General features: G+C 44.9%; 1 protein-coding gene across 3 annotated transcripts in view; it reads right to left on the bottom strand.

Annotated features, from left to right (window-relative positions):
* CYSTM1 (cysteine rich transmembrane module containing 1) overlaps window positions 1-21,441 on the bottom strand; it is a 71,596-nt gene that overhangs the window by 30,745 nt on the left and 19,410 nt on the right. For all 3 annotated transcript variants that reach the window (XM_081233439.1, XM_081233437.1, XM_081233438.1), the window contains exon 2: window positions 12,261-12,482. In XM_081233439.1, coding sequence (XP_081089565.1) covers window positions 12,261-12,462 — 202 coding nt within the window. In that variant the 5' untranslated portion in view covers window positions 12,463-12,482. The remainder of the gene's footprint in view (window positions 1-12,260; window positions 12,483-21,441) is intronic.

The following is a 21,441-nucleotide window of genomic DNA, read 5'->3' as shown; positions in this document are numbered from 1 at the left end:
ACTATGAATGGGAAAACACTTTTTTTTTCTATGAGAGTTGTTACTATGTTTAGGGACCAGACCACTCAGTGGAGGCAAAAATGACCCAAAGCTGCATCTCTCAGTTCTGATAATTCACATACCTGTGACTGCCAGTATTGCAATAGTGCTCCACAGTGAATATTCTGCTCAGAACCCAGACCAAAAAATGAATAACGTGAGGGAGTGAAAAGTAGTGCAAAACAGTCTTTTCTGCAAACTCAAACCCACAGTTTAACACTTGAAAAAGCTTATTCCAGAAACTCACCCTGTCTTCTCTCCTGCGTATCTTTATTTTTTTTAACTTTTTATTTTATACTAGAGTGTAGTTGATTAACAATGTTGTGTTAGTTTCAGGTGTACAACAAAGTGATTCAGTTATACATAAACATGTATCTATTCTTTTTCAAATTCTTTTCCCAACCAGGTCGTTATAAAATATTGAGCAGAGGGCTTCCCTGGTGGCACAGTGGTTGAGAGTCCACCTGCCGATGCAGGGGACACGGGTTCATGACCCGGTCCGGGAAGATCCCACATGCCGCGGAGCGGCTGGTCCCGTGTGCCATGGCCGCTGAGCCTGCGCGTCCAGAGCCTGTGCTTCGCAACGGGAGAGGCCATAACAGTGAGAGGCCCACGTACCACAAAAAAAAAAAAAAAAAGTATTGAGCAGAGTTCCCTGTGCTATCCTTAAACTTCTCATCTTCAATCACTCAACAAGTAGTTACTGGGGAATCAAGTGGTCAGTCAAATTAGACAAGGTCTCTACTATCAGCACGCTTTCAGACAGTGGTGGAGACCGTAATTCTCTAACTAGAGCCAAGGCTGTAAAATTACAAACCCAGAGAGTACTATGAAGGACAGAAGCTGACCCAGACCGGGGTGGGGGTAAGGCATCACTCAGCATCACTGAAGTGACACAGGAGTGAAATGGGAAGGATGAATAGGTTACTTGTACTGAGTCAAGAGAGGTGTGAATTTTCCAAGCCATACAGAGGAAATACAATTTGCAAAAGCCATATGGGAGAAGAGGCCCGGTGAGGCTGAGGAATTGAAACAGAATCTGCTGGCAAGGCTAGACCATGAAGGACCTCTCAAGACCTTCTGGAATGTTGATCTTTATTCTAAGAATAATAGAAAACCATTAAGGAGGGCAAAAGAAATGTTTGAGCCCTTAACTTGTATAGGTTCTACTCTGGCACGCCCAAGCGTTAGGTGAGGAACTGTTTCCACCAAAACCTTTTTATCCTCAGGTAAATCAAAACCTCTGGCCTATCACATAGAAACCCAGGCTGGTAGCAAAGCCTCCACTAAATGGAAGCCAGTAGACCATGACAAAAAGTAAGAAGGAGCAGTTTCCCCTCCAAAGCAAGAATCAGCAAGCTCTAAGCCTGATGGGCCATGAAGGTCCCTGCCCTCCCTGAGATAGGGAAAGGGGGGCCCCTGCAGTGCTGAGAGAAACAGCTGGGGTCAGAGCCCTTATCAAGAGCCACGTATCCCAGGAGGACCCCATAAGCAGCCCGCCTTCTCCTAGTTGAGGGGCCAAGTTCAGGCTGGATCAGACCACAGGCAACCGTCCCATTTGCCCCCAGTTTCTGCACCTTCCTCTAGACAGGCCCCGAGGTTTCATGTTGTCTGTAGATCTTTCTGGAAGCACTACTAACTACCAGCTACTGTGCTAGGTCTGGGAACCATACTGTCTCCCTCTCATATCCCTTCCTTGCTCATCTTCCTCTTCTTCCTCCCTTTCTAGAGACCTCCCTCCTGTGGCCACTGGGTCTGTCTCTCTTCTCATAGCAAAGAGTCTATGTGACCAGACCTACTTGCTGAGTCAGAAACCACAAGTGTCCCGATTCTGACAGGGCTGGCTGAAGTTCTAAAGATGCTGGCCCAAGCCCATGCGAGACATAAGGGCACTTTTCCAAGGAATTCTATGAAAATGCCCTTTGGGCACTAGAAGATTCAACTGAACGTCCCAGAATGTGTGCTAAGAGATGCAAGAGGAAGGACGAAGGTTAAATGCATTAACTGAACAAAGATCAAGTGAGCATAAGATATAAAGAAGTATTTCGCAAGACAGTCAACTCTTGCCATGAAGAAGGCAGAGATCAGGATAAACCAGGAGACCAAGAAGGAAGCAGCACGAAGTAGGCCAAGCGCGGACCTTAGCCAGACTGGAAGGCAGCAACGGGGCAGAGCCCTCGGGCGCTGGCACCTATTCCTGAGGCTCCACCGTCATAGAGAACAGGCTCTCAGGTCACACATGGTGTTAGAATGTTTGCTCGCCACTTACTAGCTCTGACCTTGGGCAAACCCTTCTTTAGTAAGACCCACCTCATAGAGCTGTCACGCTAATTAAATGCTGATGGATATACAGTGCTCAGCACCAGGCATGACACAGCAAAAACTCAGTTAGTAGCAGCTCCTTGGAGCCACTCCCAGGATTCTGTACGGAGGAGATGAGGAGGAACAGGGACCCCAGGTAAGGCTGGAAGTAGAATGCTGCAAAGGCACCTGTGCAGGCAGAGGACATTGGGGGAGGGGACACTCAGCCAGTCAGCACATACTTGGAATTGAGTAGTGAACATGACACACAAAAGTCCCTGCCTTCAAGGAGCTTACGTTCCAGCAGGAGGAGAAAGGCAGCCAAGGGACATGTGAACAATGTGTTGGGAAGAGAAAAGAGGTGGGCATAGCGGGGAGAGTGTGCCAGGCTGGGGTGCTTGTTTAAATGGGGCAGAGGGAGAGGGGAGGTGGTTGGAAGGCCTCTCTGACTAGGTGACAGCTGAGCAAGAACCACGAGAGGACACAAGCCCAGTCGATTTCGGAGGAGAGGGAAAGGGAATGGCAAATACCAAGACCGGGGTGGGAATGGGGCGGCCTGTGAAGGTGGAGCAGTGCATGGGGGCAGCCCGCTCATGGAGGGCCTGGCTGGTCACCCTAAGGACTGGCTTTTACTCTGAGTGATAAGGGAAGCTTCTAGAGGGTCTGGGGAGAAAACAGACAGCAGGGGGCAAGAGCAGGAGGAGGGAGACCAGTTATAAGGCTACAAACTGCAGATGACATGACTTTGGAGTTGTCCGTCCCACGGTTGCCTCAGAAGGGTGGGGATTCTCAGGGTAGATCAGGAATGACCCCCAGCAACTGGCTTCCCCACCTTTCCCCTGAGGGCTTCCTGTCTTCACCACCCCCATCCAACCACAAGCAAAAATTCAGAAAAGTGGTGTGGGCCAAGGGAGGGTGCTAAGTCCCTGGTTGCCCATACATTCTACGTGGTATATGACTTTGTTTACGCTTTGCCACAGTCCTATAATACCAATTTTACAGATAAGGAAACAGAAGCTCAGGGAACTGGAGAAACTCCACCTAGATTCCTAAGCCAATGCGGCTTTAGGTGGCACCAGGCAGTGTCCTTGCTGAGACATTCTGTCATCTGATGCCTGGCAGAGAAAGAAGGTACTGAGCTGGACTTTATCTATGCTGAAAAGTCTTCTCAGGGCAATGACGATGCCTGATCGGAGTTTCTGATGAAAAAAAAGCATAAAAGGCTCAAACAAGCCAAGCTGTAATTCCAGACCTCAAGCCAGTTAGCCAGAGATGCCAGACGGTTAAACTCCTTTCTAAACTCCTTTCTCGTTTATCCCTGTGCTGAGTGATGAGAGCAGTGTCAGACACCAAAGGCAGTGTGCAGGTGCACCAGGCCATGTTACCAGTCGGCACTCTGACGGTGGACTGAGGAAAGGCCGCTCACAGCATCTTGCTGGTTGGCCAGTGACCCGGCAGGGCTCCCCTGGAACAGGTGCTCCCCCCTTTTGCTTCTTCAAATTACAAAGAGCAAGAACAGGGGCACTTTTTTACAGGCTGAGAAATCCAGTTCAAAGGCCAATCAGGCTTCTGAACTCCATGGGGGCATCCCAAGGGCTCTGCTGAAGCAGAATTCATTTTATTTTACATCGATACATTGTCAGATATCGGTCTTAACCCAGAAGAATAAAACCTCAGTATCTGGACTCACAAGAGTTAAATAGCAAGGGAAGGGGCTCAAAGGGAAAGGGGACCAGACATGGAGCATGAATTCACAACCACCTTTCGAACTGGTGATATTTCCATCCATCCAGCAAATATTTACTGAGCATATACCATGTGTCAGCACTGTTCTAGGTTCTCTGGAAGCAGAGATGAAGGAGAGAAAAAATCACCTTCAGGAAGCTTACAAGGGGAGGCAGGCACACTCAAAGATCAGGGAGGTTAAACAATCTGCCCAGGTCCTCGTGTTAATAAGGGGATTTGAACCCAGCTTTTATCACACTCCACTTCACTTGTCTACTAGGAAAGTGGTACCCTGTTATAACTACCAGGTTTTTGTGTTTGTTTCGGTGGCTGGGGGGCAAGGCGGAGGGAGGAGGCGGAGGGAAGGTGGTCTGGGAATTGCTGTGGAATCAGTGCTGGATTGCAGCAGCAGGCCATAAAGAAGAAATGCATTTAGCTTGGAATCAGGACTTACATCCTAGTCAAAACTCGTGGACCCTGGGCAAGTCACTAAACCTCACTGTACTTCAGTTTTAGTATCTCTAAAAAGAGGGATTCGGCCTAGCAAGGAATGGTAAAATGGCCTCATCTTACCTAACAATTCAAGCCTCACTCATAGCGGCTGCCTAGGATCCTTCGGTAAGGAGGGTTCTGAAGCCAAATTTGGGGCTGAGCAGCTAGAGCCAGAATTGATGAGTGATGTCTGCCATGAGCTCGGGAAGGGTGATAAGCTGAGAACTCTAACATTTCCAATGATTTAAGGTATCTGAGTGGGAGCCATTTCAATTTTGGTGAGAGAATTTCTTTCTTTCTTTTTTCTTTTTTTTTTAAAAACATCTTTATTGGAGTATAATTGTTTTACAATAGTGTGTTAGTCTCTGCTTTATAACAAAGTGAATCAGCCATACATATACACATATCCTCATATCCCCTCCCTCTTGCATCTCCCTCCCTTCCACCCTTCCTATCCCACTCTTCTAGGTGGACACAAAGCACCGAGCTGATCTCCCTGTGCTATGAGGCTACTTCCCACTAGCTATCTGTTTTACATTTGGTAGTGTATATAAGTCCATACCACTTGGTGAGAGAATTTAAAAACCTCGGACTTCATGACTTTCTAACCAATTCACAGAACTTTCCTTAAAAAGACAGATGGCCTATCTTCTGACCTAAGACTGGAGATACTGTTGTGTTTAATTTTCACTTTAAACAGTTTTGTTACTATGGCTTATTCATAAGAACCTAGAGTTTTGTTATTTAGAATGCTTCACTGAACATGAGCTCACCCATCACCACTGGGACTTGGGGGTAGAGTTTCTGAAGATCTCCCCACCCATGTGCCATTTTGCACTGTGGCTTTGTCACCCACCCATCAAGAGTAAAGTCCATTTCCCCTCCCCTTGAATCTCTGCTAGCTAGACCTGTGGCTGCTTTGACAGAGAGTGTGGTGGAAGTGATGTGCTGAGACTTCTGAGCCTGGGCACTAAAAAAGCCAGGGAGATCGTTGTTACCTTGTAGTTGCAGAAGATTTGAGGAAATCTGCGTGAAAGGTATACAGAATTGTTTGTACTATTTCTGCAAAGCTTTTGTAAGTCTGGGATATTTTCAAAATTAGAAGTTAAATGAAAAGTTTTTTGTCCGTTTGTTTTTTAAAGGAAGGCCTGGCAGCTGCCACTTTTGCACTCTAACGCCTAAGGAGCCCAGACCTCCTGAGGCTGTCACACTGTGAGGCCCAAGTCAGCCACACTGAGAGGCCACGTGGAAGGAGGGAGAGGGGGAAAAGGGATACTGGATGGGGGCTTTTTTTTTTTTTTTTTTTGCACTCAAAAGAACAATTTCTTGTTATGATGAACCAGAAGTACAAGATTTCACTGAAACTGAAACAGTTGACAGAATACGGCTGAACTTAAATTAACTTCATGGGAAACAAGAGGGTCAAACCAAGCCAGTAAGAGTGGAAAAGCCCAAGCCTGGACGGGACACGCATAAACATAGTAGCTTCTCAGCATGGGCATCACGTAACCCCTCCCAGCAGTGAGACAGCCAGCAGTCATGCTCCCATCCCTCTCTCCCTTCCAAAGCATCTGCCAAACCAAACAGCTTCTTCCTCTGTATTATTGGTGTAAGCCAACCCAATAGTGCCCCTTGAGACAACTATAAATCTGAAAGCCAAGAAGGAAAGTTTGTAAATCCCATTCAAGGGTAGAAAGTACACATACTCAACTCAGCACACTGGTTATCTCCTATGTTCCAGGACCAGGGAGCAGAGATGAATCTTTCCTGCCAAGTCCTGCCCAAATTATAGAATCTCTAACGCCAAGATTTGGGGTGATTTACTACATAGCAATAGATAACCAAAACATATGTCAAGCTTCTACCTGTGGCAAAAAGCCTTAAGTTCTGGTTTGGCAAGACCTGGCTATCCAAATGGGTCTTTGAACCCAATCCGTGGGCTGACACATGCTCCTTGCCTAAGTGCTTTTGTATCCTGAGTTGCTTTTTATATAGCATCCCTACTCTTATTTCAGTAAGAAATCTCCCTGCATATCTAAGAATATTAGAAGATGCCTCCCCTTTTTTGTAGTAGGATTTTTGCTCCTTGTGTTGCCTCTGTTCCCTCAGTGCCCCTTTTTCCTGTCTATTTTGGTCACCATCTATCATCTGGGGCCTTTACTCAGGTCTCCAATGATCCTCTGTTGTTGGTTAATATTTAAGGCTGAGATTCTGTCACTTGCAATCTTAAGAGTCTTGACCAACATAAATGGTGGAAGCCTAAACTAAAATAGTATGAGCAAGGTTGACTGGAGTCAGACATTAAAGAGGTAAATTAGAGAGAACATGAAACCTAACTGAATTTGGAGAGAGGAGATGCTTTGAAAGAAGTCTGTATAGGGTGCAGCTGAAGCACCTAGGAGTGGTAAATTCTATGGGAGGTGTGGGATACAGGAGGGAAAGCTTCACAGAAGTGCTGATATTCTGTTTGATCTCTCCGTACAGTTGGGCAGAATGGGAATGAGGAGTAGGGAGTGAAGGGAGCAGCATGGCTGGTTAGAGGCCATCCTCGATGGTGACATCCTTAACTCCAAGCCGAGGTAGTTACTGGATGAGACATCTGGTGGTCTTAGAAGGGGATGGGTATAATTTGCACATGGGAGAGAGGTGAATTGTTAAAAGGAAAGATTGGAGCGTGGTGGACTGTCTGCCAAGATGGCCACCAATGATTCCTCTCACTCTGTATTCACATGCTATTCCTCCTAGTGAGATGGAATCTATTTTACACCAATGTTTATGACAGCCATTATTTATTATTCAAAATAGCTCAAAAGCAGATACCCAAATGTCCATCAACTAATGAACAGATGAATAAAATATGAACAGATGAATAAAATATGGTATATCCATACAATAAAATATTATTTGGCAAAGGAATGGAGCACTGATAGTTGCTACAACGTGGATGAACCTTGAAAACATTACACTAAGTGAAAGAAGCCGGTCATAAAAGAGCGCATATTACATGATTCCATTTATAAGAAAAGTTCAACACAGGCAAATCAATAGAGACAGAAAGTAGATTCATGTAGGAGGAGAGTTAAGGAAATCGGGAGTGATTGCCAAAGGGTTTCTTTTCGGGGTGATGAAAATCTTCTGGAATTAGACAGTGCTGATGGTCACACAATTCTGTGAATACACCAAAAACCACTGGATTGGACACTTTAAATGGGAGAATTGTATGGTATATGAATTGTATTTCAATAAAGCTGTTGCCAAAAAAGCAGGAGTGGGGGGAGATGGCATCTATTTCCCCTCCTGCTGAATCTGGCCAGCCTTTAAGCAACAGAATACAGGGTAAGTGAGGCGGTGCCAGCTCTGGGCCTAGCCATTAAAAGCCTGGCAGCTGCTACTTTCACACTCTTGGAAACTAGTTGCCGTGGAAAGGGAGATGTGTAGAGAGAGGCCTCATGGAGCTAAACCCAGGCCTTCGTCACGTGAGCGAGGCAGTCTTGGACATTTCAGCTCCAGCCAAGCTGACAGCTGGATTAAGTCACCCAAGTGACCCCAGGAGAGATCCCCTAAAGCCAACTCACAGAATCATGAGAAATAATAAATCACTGTTGTTTTAAGCCACTGAGTTTCAGGGTGGTATGTTATACAATAAATAACTGAATCACAACCTCTCTGAGCCTCAGATTCCACCTCTATAACATGGGACTAATGCTTCAGGGTCATTATGAAGATTACGTGAAGCTAATGCCAGTGCAAGAAATACTAGTTGGTATAGTTGTTATTATTACTAAAAATCTCCCCAGGAGACCCTTGACATATTGCAGGTGTGCTCCCTGGGAAGCCTCATTCCCACAAGCACCTGCTGCTTCCAATCACATGGTTTCCTGAGAAAAACAAAGGCTTAAAAAAAAATACAGGGGCTTCCCTGGTGGGGTAGCAGTTGAGAGTCTGCCTGCCAATGCAGGGGACACAGGTACGAGCCCTGGTCCGGGAGGATCCCATGGGCCGCGAAGCAACTAAGCCCGTGTGCCACAGCTGCTGAGCCTGCGCTCTGGAGCCCGCGAGCCACAAGTGCTGAGCCCACAGGCCACAACAACTGAGGCCCATGCTCCTGGAGCCTGTGTTCCACAGTGGGAGAAGCCACCGCACCGCAATGAAGAGTAGCCCCTGCTCGCCACAACTAGAGAAAGCCCGCGTGCAGCAACAAAGACCCAATGCAGCCAAAAATATATTTTAAAAATACAATATCTGAAAAAATGAAATTTGAACTAAAAAATAGACTACAAAAGAAGATTCTGCTTAGATTAGCCATCTACCCACCGACCTGTCCATTCAACACTTTATTAAACCCTTACTAATTACCAGACACCAATTAAGAGTAGCTAAGACCCTAAAACAAATCATTTCCACCTAGGTAGCTGTTAACAGAAGGGACTACACACATGAACTTCAGCTGAGAGATGGCATATGCAGTAGTAGATACATCTAAAATCATCCTGCTAGAGAAAAAAAACCCCTAAATTTCTGCAGAGAGCTCAAAGACACATGCTTAGAATACAGGCCCCAAGAATGATTCCGACTGGGGATTCCAGGAGCAATATAAAGAGAAGGAAATGAAAGGGGTCCCTAAAAAGCACATCCCTTAGTGAAAGGGGGGTCAGAGGGTCCCATTCACAGAACCTGGACCCCAGGTTGAAAGAAGAACTTGACCACCTGGCACCCCCTGACATACCTGGTATAGAACAGGTCTGGGCAATTAACAATGCACAGGCTGATGACAGAGAGAGAAATCCTGTAGAAAAGGATGTTAAACAGCTTTCAACTGCATTTATAAAATCATTGATAAATTGATAACACTGAAATAAAAAAGCCTTTTAATCCTAAGAAGAATTAAGATAATATTTTTTTCCCTCAAAAATGCTGATGTAATACTTAAATTACACCAAAGGTAAGAAAGAGGGCCAAACCTGTGAGTATTTTCTGCATGAGGGGACAAGGTCCACCGAGCCCAGGAAGCACTTATTCTAGACAAGCTCTATAATGTTCCAAATCCACTGAATGGTAGTTACAGTCAGTATAAACAATACAGGCCCAGAAATGGCCTACAAACCATACACCAGGAGGGCTATGGGTGAAAGACACAACCTAGGGAGGCACTGGGCTGAATCTATTGTTTAATACAAATGCTGGGCTGACTTTTTTTTCATTGACACATAACATATACTAAAGTGCACAAATATTAAGTGTGTGGCTTGAAAATGTTTATACCCAGATTAAGATAAAAGAATACTCCTAGGGCTTCCCTGGTGGCACAGTGGTTAAGAATCCGCCTGCCAATGTAGGGAAAACGGGTTCGAGCCCTGGTCCGGGAAGATCCCTCATGCTGCAGAGTAACTAAGCCTGTGCACCACAACTACTGAGCCTGCACTCTAGAGCCCGCGAGCCACAACTACTGAAGCCCGCGCGTCTAGAGCCTGTGCTCTGCAACAAGAGAAGCCACCACAATGAGAAGCCCACACGCTGCATCGAACAGTAGCCACCGCTCGCCACAACTAGAGAAAGGCCGCACACAGTAATGAAGACCCAACGCAGCCAAAAACAAAAAACAAAAAAAAACTCCTAATACCCCAGAAGTTTCCCTGTGTCCTTCCTAGTCAATAACAAACCCTACCCTAGCCTCCGACACCACAGCCAGGGGGTAACCACTATTTTGATCTCCATCACTATAGATTAGTTTGGCTTAATCTTGAAACGCACATAAATGGAATCATATATTACGTGGTCTTTTCAGTCGGCCTTCTTTCATTCATCACAGGGTTACCTTATTTTGAAGCAGAAACCCCAGAAACTGAGATTTATTTTCAGGAAATCCCCCTCTGATGTCATAGACCTGGATGCCAACTGCTTTGATTTATATTGGTTGTACTTCCTGCAGTCCTCCAAGCACGTGTTATAACAACTTACAACAAAACGGAACCTTGGATTGTAAAAGTTTTCCTTCAAGATAAACAATCTTTTAAAGGTATTCAAATCTATTCAATCTTAATACAGCCCCTGACTTGACACCATAAAAGTAAAATCTTTCCCATATTGAGCGCACAATTCCTCTTAAACCTATTTTTCTTCCTTGGCATCCACCCATTCTAAAGAACCCTCAAATTCTGAAATAAAATGAATTGTCAGTTCTGTTACTACTTTTGATTAGTAAGGGGTTAAACTATAGGAAAATCTCTGAGGCAGCCTAAGGCCCTTAAATTCAGACAAATGTGTCAGGTCAGAAAAGACAGGAAAGGGACAACAGTACAGCAATAAGATACAGGTACAGATTCCACAGTCAAACTTTCAGGATTCAAATCTGGAGTCTGCCATTTCTAGTTGGGTGGCCTTGGGCAAGTCGTTACTCCACTCTGTGTCTCAATTACTTCACCGTAAAATGGGAATAACCTCATAAGACTGTTGCAAGGATTAAATGTGAATGTATATAAAGCTCTTAGGAGAGCACCTGGCACATAATAAGCACTCAGTAAGAATGAGCTATATTCAAAAGCTGAAAGCTCTAAGAGAGCAACTATTCTGCAAGCCAAGAGGTTATAAAACAGTCATAACGGTCACCAAGACATGTAGCACAGTGCTTCTCAAGATGTTTCCTTCCTAACCCTTCACAGACTGCTACTTTTTGTAAAATGCAAGATTCCATGCTCGAATGTCACAGCAACGTCAAATTGCTCTCAAAGTTTTAAAATTTTACTCTCACTTTCTGTATTTATCTCAATGCAGCCTGATAGCTGCTCATGGACTGGCACTTGTCTGCACAGTAAACTTTGAGTAGCACTGTTCCAGCACACAAGAAGGACTCATAAGCCTGCTGACAACTCAGCTAGCAGGTTAAATAGAATTATGAAAACATATTAGTAAAGAAAACCAACCCCAATAGCAGGGGCAAGAGGATGACTTGAGGGTCAACAAGTTGAGAGATAAAACAATCCCAACAGGCTAAACCTGAAAAGCAAAACTGGCTGCCAGAGCAAGAATCCAACTGGTACTTTGCCCCCTCACTGCTCGAGGAGATGCCTTTAGAAAACATGTCGGCCAGGAAGTCATCAGCCCCACAGGGGACAAGAGAAAGGAGGCAGAATTGATTCAGCCCTCCCAAGAAAGAAGTCCTTCTCAGGAGTTAGAAGCCACCCTAAGCAGTCACCAAGCTTTGGAAATGTCAACCATGGCAAACAAAGGCCAGAGTTTCCTCTGTGACAAAGAAAATATGCAAACATTTCCATTGGTGACATTGGACTGCGCACATGCACACCCACATGATACACATACAGTCGTCCCTCGGTATCCACGGAGGATTGGTTTCAGGACCCACATGATACCAAAATCTGCGGTGGCGCAAGTCCCTTATATATAAATACCTTATATGAAAGGTATTTGCATATAACCTACGCACATCCTCCTATATACTTTAAATCATTTCTAGATTATTTATAATATGTAACACAATGTATATGTCATTTAAATAGTTGTAAATACAACATGAATGTTATGTAAGTAGTTTCTGAAGCACAGTAAATTCAAGTTTTGCTTTTTAGAACTTTCTGGAATTTTTTTTCCCCAAATATTTTCAATCTGGTGGTTGGTTGAATCTGTGGGTGCGGAACCTGCAGATATGGAGGACCAACTGTATACATGCCTCATTCACATCACAGTACCTGTGCTTTTAGGAGGCTCCTGAGGTCCGCCCTGCCAGCCGTACTGTGGGTATCCTTGGTAGGGGTACCCCTGAGGAGGTGGGTAGGGTCCCCCCACAGGTCCTGGAGGGTAGACCTCAGGCCCCATTGGTTGCTGTGGATAAGGTGGGTACGGAGCCGTCGGACCGGGCCCTGGATACGGTGGAGGGTTCCCTTGGTTCATCAGGGACCTGCTGAGTACACCTAAGAGACAGACAATGAAAGTTATTTGCATTTAATCTGGGGAAATCGTTAGGATAAAAACTGCAATCATGAGATCATTTACAAATGGACTTAAGACATCTTAAACCTCTTGCACATCTTCAGCTCTGCCCATTTTGTTTCCTTCTCACCATCACAATTGGTAAATATCTTATGTATGTTTGCCTTTTGTCTGTCTCCCCCACTAGACTACAGGCTGTGACAGCAGGAATCACGTCAGTTTTGGGTCATCACCATGACCCTGGAGCTTAGCATAGTGACTGGCACAAGGCAGGCCCCAGTAAATGTGCTGAATAAAGAACAGATTATTATTTTGTTTTTTAATTCTCTAAAATATCCATAAATGTGATTGCATAGCTCTAAGAAGAAGGCAGAAAGTCTAACAGTATTAATTATGAATCAGATCAGCAGAGGCTGACCTGGTGACAGAAATCCTCCAACAAACAGGGCTGGGCCACAGTGGGGTTTTCTAACAAGCAGCAACACCGGCAGTGAGTGACCAGTGAGTGTAAGGGTTGCCCCCACCCTGGGTACTGGGTGATCTGGTTGCTCTCCTGAGACCCACAGCTCTGAGCAGTATGCTCGGTTGTCACTACACAAAGGGCAGAGCATGCCAAGCATCTCCTCTGACCATCCAGGCTCCCAGGACTCTGGAGCACTCCCCAGGAGCCCCCACTTTGTTTTACAGGTTCCTGTTCTGGGTGGTTTGCTTCTGTGAGGGAGGCCATTTCTTCCCAATCCCCAAAGCCTTTTTTTTTTTTTTTTTTTTTTGCGGTATGCGGGCCTCTCACTGTTGTGGCCTCTCCCGTTGCGGAGCACAGGCTCCGGACGCTCAGGCTCAGCGGCCATGGCTCACGGGCCCAGCCGCTCCGCGGCATGTGGGATCTTCCCAGACCGGGGCACGAACCCGTGTCCCCTGCATCGGCAGGCGGACTCTCAACCACTGCGCCACCAGGGAAGCCCCCCAAAGCCTTTTATCCATTCTCTTGATTGGGCCTGAAGTCTGGAGGGGGCCAGCATCTCCTTTCTATCATCTCTGTAGCCCCCGAAGTGCCTGACACAATGACTTCCTGATTAAAAGCATTACTGGGGAATGCAAAGTACATATATTCTGGATGAACATGATTGCTGTCATCTTGCTGCCTTGTACCGTCACCCCTCTACTGTACTGATATTTAACGTTTTACCTATCTGAGTAAGTGAATAGGGGGAAGAGTCTCATACTCAAAATTTAGTAATTTCACCATTAATTCTTTTTCATAATATGCGATCAATAAATTCATAAATGACTCTATAAGAAGAACAGAGTAGCCATAAAGTAAGGTTCCCTAGAAAATCTGCATTAAAATAGTGGACTTTGCTGGCTGCCCACACAACAACCACATCTCCCTTCATAATAAGTCAGATTTCCAGTTAAGTGTCCATTCTTTCTTCCTGTAGTTCATGTGCTTTGGGGAAGCTCATTCCTTACCAGTTCCAGGGTGAGCCCAATCTAACCTAAGCCAATCCAGGTCACCCTTTCCTCTTTTCCATCAAGACTGATTCAAGGACTCCAGGACTAAGCCAATCACAAATGGCATCCCTTGGCCACTCAGATTAGTTCGAAAGTGGTTTGATCAATTAAAATCTTGGGGCTTGGGCTTCCCTGGTGGCACAGTGGTTAAGAATCCGCCTGCCAATGCAGGGGACAAGGGTTCAAGCCCTGGTCCGGGAAGTTCCCACATGCCGCGGAGCAATGAAGCCCACGAGCCACAACTACGGAAGCCCGCGTGACTAGAGCCCATGCTCCGCAACAAAAGAAGCCAACGCAATGAGAAGCCCACGTACCGCAACGAAGAGTAGCCCCCGCTCGCCGCAACTAGAGAAAGCACGCACGCAGCAAGGAAGCGCCAACGCAGGCAAAAATAAATAAAATAAATAAATTTAACAACAACAACAAAAATCTTGGGGCTCTCCTAACACACTCCCAACCTTCCCTTCCCCTTAACACAGTCAAATAAACGGTCTAGCAAGGACATGGCCTACAAAATTGCTGACAGCCAACCTGCAGCCGTGAGGGAGCCAACAGCCTTAAGATGAAGTAGATACTTCAGAAAGGTAGAGCAGAAAGAAGGAAAGAAATGGGATTCCAGGGACTTCCCTGGTGGTCCAGTGGTTAAGACTCTGAACTCCCAATGCAGGGGGCCTGGGTTCGATCCCTAGTCAGGGAAATAGATCCCACATGCCGCAACTAAAAAAAAAAAAAAAAAAAAAGATCCCGCAGGCTGCAATGAAGATCCCGCATGTGGCAACAAAGATTCCGTGTGGCAACAAAGATTCCATGTGGCAACACGATTCCGTGTGCAGCAACTAAGACCCAACGCAGCCACATACATACATACATAAATACATAACTAAATAATTTAAAAAGAAAGAAAGAAATGGGATTCCAGATGACTTTATAATAGCTCATAAATCAGATTAAAACCCAACCTAACCTACGCTACCTCTGCTGAATTTCCACTACTAGGAACCAATAGTAAGGTAAGCTAATGAACCCCTCTGATTGATGTTCAAGCAAGCAGACATTTATGCAGTGCTGACTGTGCCTGGCACTGTGCTAAGTAGTCGGGTATAGAAATGGATATGCTTCAAATCCTTCCCCTGGACAACAGATTAAAAAGACAAACATAAGGATGGTGGTTTTTAGAAAAGGTGGTAACAGACTGCTGGGTAGCAGTAGGGGCTTAAACTCAATGAGAAGAGGTGGGAGTGCGGAGAGTGTCACTTGAAGGAGGAGATAATAAACTGAAACTTTGTAAGATGAAATCGGAATGGCTGGAAGATCTCTCTCTTTTTTTTTTTTTGCGGTACGCGGACCTCTCACTGTTGTGGCCCCTCCTGCCGCGGATCACAGGCTCCGGACGCGCAGGCCCGGCAGCCATGGCCCACGGGCCCAGCCGCCCAGTGGCATGTGGGATCCTCCCGGACCGGGGCACGAACCCGCGTCCCCTGCATCGGCAGGCGGACTCTCAACCACTGCGCCACCAGGGAAACCCGAAGATCTCTCTTTTGACCTCATCTGCATTCTGTCTCTCATTCTTCTTTCTTCAGGGGCCTGGCAGGGATTCAGAAAAGAACTAGAGTTCTTTCCCTTCTTTGCTCTCTGGTCTATGCCAACGTGGCATCACACTCTGACCTGGAAATGGCCTTTCCCTTTACCCTAAACCAAAGGCTCACGGTGACAAACACTGCAATCATCACGTGAACCTGTGCACCTAACTGCTGACTACTTCTGCATTTCCTCTCTCCTACCTGGAAGGCTGTGGTAAACTAGTGAGCCCTGGTTAACACAGAAATCAGCCTCATTAACCCCCCTACAGCTATTCCATTAGTTATTTTTTAAGTCACAGAAGTAGAACACAGCCATCATAACTACTCTTTCCTGAAGTTCAGTGTGTGTGTGTCCCTCTGTATTGACCTAATTCCATCAAAACTGTAGTTTAACTTCATTAATCCAACAAGACCCTGTAATAATGATCATTGTCCCTCTAGCAAAGTCTCTACCTATATTTCTCTGAAGACACTGCCCTTCTAAGAACAATGAGCAGTGAGAAGGAACAGAGAACAAAGTGTTTAGAACTATCACAACCTCACACTTCAATGTTTCATGACTTTTCTTGATCGATCTATGTGTATCTATTCCTCATTATTCCTGGGACCCTCAAAACTCTCCCAAATGTATGTGTCCTCCCCCTTCTCCCTCAATCATGTTTCCCCCTCATTTTTAGTATGTAACTTTCTCCCTCTGCCTGAGAAATTGCTTAATGTCTGGGGTCAGGGGAACCCCATGTACCACTCAGAGGCACTTGTAAAGAGCATAAGCCATACAGATGCTCTACTGTCGTGACCCACCCCCACCCCACACTCTGTCCTGTGTTCCCAGAACACAGTCAGCTTAGAGCAATAAAATCTGGGACTATTTTCAGTTTCCTCTAAGCAGGAAAAAAATCCCAGTAAGAGAATAGCAAAAGTCATAGAAATAGCATCTGTGTCAAGATCAAAGATTCCAGAGCTGGCATCTTAAAAGCAGGAGTTCACCCAGTGGGAATCAATTGTTCCCATGCTTATACAGAAGCAAACCCAAGTAAAGAAAGATTCCCTCACATTGACACAGTCTAGTACAAACCACTTAACATAAGCAAAATATAAATGAGCTTTAAATTTAAGGTATGATACAAAACTTTAAAACATGAATGTTTTCCCTTATAAATTTGGTCGGGTGAAATGTAAGCTCTACTATAGTAGAGTGTGTTACACTGAGGATCAAATGTAAACAGTGGAAATTGTAGCATTAAAGACAAATCATAACTCCAAAAGAGACAGCTCAAATCAAGCAGCAGCCAAGATCCATTAAAACTGCATTGAGGGCTTCCCTAGTGGTGCAGTGGTTGAGAGTCCACCTGCCGATGCAGGGGACACGGGTTCATGCCCCGGTCCGGGAAGATCCCACATGCCATGGAGTGGCTAGGACCGTGAGCCATGGCCACTGAGCCTGCGCGTCCGGAGCCTGTGCTCCGCAACGGGAGAGGCCACAACAGTGATAGGCCCGCGTACTGCAAAAAAAATAAAAACTGCATTGAATCTGGGCTTCCCTGGTAGCACAGGGATTGAGAATCTGCCTGCCAGTGCAGGGGACACGGGTTCGATCCCTAGTCCAGGAAGATCCTGCATGCTGTGGAGCAGCTGGGCCCATGCGCCACAACTACTGAGCCTGCGCTCTAGAGCCCACGAGCCACAACTACTGAGCCCACATGCCACAACTACTGAAGCCTGTGTGCCTGGAGTCCGTGCTCTGCAACAAGAGAAGCCACCACAATGAGAAGCGCACGAATAGCAACAAAGAGTAGCCCCCACTTGCCGCAACCAGAGAAAAGCCTGTGCGCAGTGACAAAGACACAACACAGCCAGAAACAATAAACAAATAAAATAATAATAAAATAAATAATTTTTTTAAAAAACCACTGCATTGAATCTATTTGCAAAAGAATTCAGAGTAATGATAGTAAAGATGATCCAAGATCTCAGGAAAAGAATGGAGGCACAGACTGAGAAGATATAAGAAATGTTTAACAAAGAGCTAGAAGATCTAAAGAACAAACAAATGGAGATGAACAATACAGTAACTGAAGTGAAAAATACACTAGAAGAAATCAATAGCAGAATAAATGAGGCAGAAGAACAGGTGAGCTGGAAGACACAATGGTGGAAATCACTGTCATGGAATAGAATAAAGACAAAAGAATAAAAAGAAATGAAGACAGTCTCAGAGACCTCTGGGACAATATGAAACACACTAACATTTGCATTATAGGGGTCCCAGAAGGAGAAGAGACAAAGGACCTGAGGAAACATTTGAAGAGATAATAGCTGAAAACTTCCCTAGCATGGGAAAGGAAACAGTCATCCAAGTCCAGGAAGCACAGAGAGTCCCATGCAGGATAAACCCAAGGAGGAACACACTGAGACACATAGTCAAATTGACAAAAAATTAAAGACAAAGAGAAAATATTAAAAGCAACAAGGGAAGGGACTTCCCTGGTGGCACAGTGGTTAAGAATCCACCTTCCAGTGCACGGGATGTGGGTTCAATCCCTGGTCAGGGAACTAGATCCCACATGCACGCCACAACTAAGAAGCCTGCTGGCAGCAACTAAGGAGCACATAGGCTGCAACTAAGGAGCCGGTGAGCTGCAACTAAGGAGCCAGTGAGCCACAACTAAGGAGCCCACCTGCTGCAGCTAAGACCCAGCACAACCAAAATAAGTAAATAAAGTAAATTTTTTTAAAAAGCAACAAGGGAGGGCTTCCCTGGTGGCGCAGTGGTTGAGAGTCCGCCTGCCAATGCAGGGGACATGGGTTCGTGCCCCGGTCCGGGAAGATCCCACATGCCGCGGAGCGGCTGGGCCCATGAGCCATGGCCGCTGAGCCTGTGCGTCAGGAGCCTGTGCTCCGCAGTGGGAGAGGCCACAGCAGTGAGAGGTTCGCATGCCACAGGAAAAAAAAAAAAAAAAAAAAGCAACAAGGGAAAAGCAACAAATAACATACAAGGGCGGTGGGACTTCCCTGGTGGCACAGTGGTTAAGAATCCGCATTCCAATGCAGGGGACACGTGTTCGAACCCTGGTCCGGGAAGATCCCACATGCCGCGGAGCAACTAAGCCCGTGCGCCACAACTACTGAGCCTACTCTCTAGAGCCCGCGAGCCACAACTACTGAAGCCCATGTGCCCAGAGCCCGTGCTCCACAACAAAGAGAAGCCACTGCAATGAGAAGCCCGTGCACCGCAACGAAGAGTAGCCCCCACTCGCTGCAACTAGAGAAAACCCGCACGCACCAACGAAGACTCAACGCAGCCAAAAATAAATAAATAAAATTAAAAATTAAAAAAAAAGAAAAAAACATACAAGGGGGGAGTTCCCTGGCAGTTCAGTGGTTAGGACTTGGCACTTTCACTACTGGGTGAAAGCCCTGGGTTCAATCCCACAAGCTGCTTGGTGGAAAAACAAAAACAAAAAAACATACATGGGAATTCCCATAAAGTAATCAGCTGATTTTTCAGCAGAAACTGCAGGCCAGAGGGGAGTGGCATGATGTATTTAAAGTGATGAAAGGGAAGAACCTACAACCAAGAATACTCTACCCAGCAAGGCTCTCATTCAGATTTGACAGAGAAATCAAAAGCTTTACAGACAAGCAAAAGCTAAGAGAATTCAGCACCACCAGACCAGCTTTGCAACAAATGCTGCTAAAGGAACTTCTCTACGTGGAAAAGAAAAGGCCACAACTAGAAATAAGAAAATTATAAATGGAAAAGCTCACCAGTAAAGGCAAATATACAGTAAAGGTAGGAAATCATCCACACACAAATATGATATGAAAACCAGCAATCATGAGAAGAGGAGAGCACAAATGTAGGATATTAGAAATGAATTTGAAATGAAAAGACCAGCAACTTAAGACAGTCATGTTTATATAGCTAGTGGGAAGCAGCCACATAGCATAGGGAGATCAGCTCGGTGCTTTGTGACCCCTAGAAGGGTGGGAGAGGGAGGGCGGGAGGGAGGCAGATGCAAGAGGGAAGAGATATGGGGATATATGTATATGTATAACTGATTCACTTTGTTATAAAGCAGAAACTAACACACCACTGTAAAGCAATTATACTCCAATAAAGATGTAAAAACATTAAAAAATAATAATAAAGTAAGATTCCACAGCGGGGGAAAAAAAGAAAAAAACTTCATGGGAACTGCAAACTGAAAATCTACAATAGATAAAAAACGCACAAAAAAGAAAAAGCAATCCAAACACAACACTAAAGTTAGTCATCAAATCACAAGAGAAGAGAACGAAAGAGGAAGGGGAGAAAAAAGACCTACAAAAACAAATCCAAAATAATTAACAAAACGGCAATAGAAACATACATACTGATAATTACCTTAAATGTAAATGGATTAAATGCTCCAACCAAAAGATACAGAGTGGCTGAATGGATACAAAAACAAGACCTGTAAATATGCTGTCTACAAGAGACCCAATTCAAATCTAGGGACACATACAGACTGAAAGTGAGGGGATGGAGAAAGGTATTCCATGCAAATAGAAATCAAAAGAAAGCTGGAGTGGCAATACTCATATCAGACAAAGTAGACTTTAAAATAAAGACTGTTGGGCCTCCCTGGTGGCGCAGTGGTTGAGAGTCCGCCTGCCGATGCAGGGGATACGGGTTCGTGCCCCGGTCTGGGAGGATCCCATATGCCGCGGAGCGGCTGGGCCCGTGAGCCATGGCCGCTAGGCCTGCGCATCCGGAGCCTGTGCTCCGCAACGGGAGAGGCCACAACGGTGAGAGGCCCGCATACCGCAAAAAGAAAAAAAAAAATAAAAAATAAAAAATAAAAAAATAAAATAAAATAAAATAAAGACTGTTACAAGAGACAAAGAGGACACTACATAATGATTAAGGGATCGATCCAAGAAGAAGATATAATAATTGTAAATATATATGCACCCAACATAGGAGCACCTCAATACACAAGGCAAATGCTAACAGCCATAAAAGGGGAAATCGACAGTAACACAATCATAGTGAAGGACTTTAACACCCCACGTTGATCAATGGACAGATCATCCAGACAGAAAATCAATAAAGAAACACAGGCTTTAAATGACACATTAGACTACATGGACTTAATTTATATTTATAGAGCATTCCATCCAAAAACAGCAAAATACACATTCTTTTCAAGTGCACGTGGAACATACTACAGGATTGATCACACGCTGGGCCACAAAGCGAGCTTCGGTAAATGTAAGAAAACTGAAATCATGTGAAACATCTTTTCCAACCACAACACTGAGATTAGAAATCAATTACCGGAAAAAAAAAACCTGTAAAAAAACACAAAAGTGGAGGCTAAACAATATATTACTAAACAACCAATGCATCACCAAAGAAATCAAAGAGGAAATCAAAAAATACCTACAGACAAATGACAATGAAAACACAATGACCCAAAACCTATGGGACACAACAAAAGCAGTTCTAAGAGGGAAGTTTATAGCAATACAATCTTACCTCAGGAAACAAGAAAAATCTCAAACAACCTAACCTTACACCTAAAGCAACTAGAGAAAGAACAAACAAAACCCAAAGTTAAAAACAAAACAAAAAACCCCCCCAAAGTTAGTAGAAGGTAAGTAATAAAGATCAGAGCAGAAATAAATGAAATAGAGACAAAGAAAACAATAGAAAAGATTAATGAAATTAAAAGCTGGTTCTCTGAAAAGATAAACAAAATCGATAAATCTTTAGCCAGCTTCATCAGGAAAAAAAGGGAGAAGGCTCAAATCAATAAAATTAGAAATGAAAAAGGAGATGTTACAACTGACACCACAAAAA

This window comes from Mesoplodon bidens (assembly GCF_964165515.1).
Source record: "Mesoplodon bidens genome assembly, chromosome: 4".
NCBI lineage: Eukaryota > Metazoa > Chordata > Mammalia > Artiodactyla > Ziphiidae > Mesoplodon > Mesoplodon bidens.
This window is presented reverse-complemented; position numbering and strand designations above follow the sequence as displayed.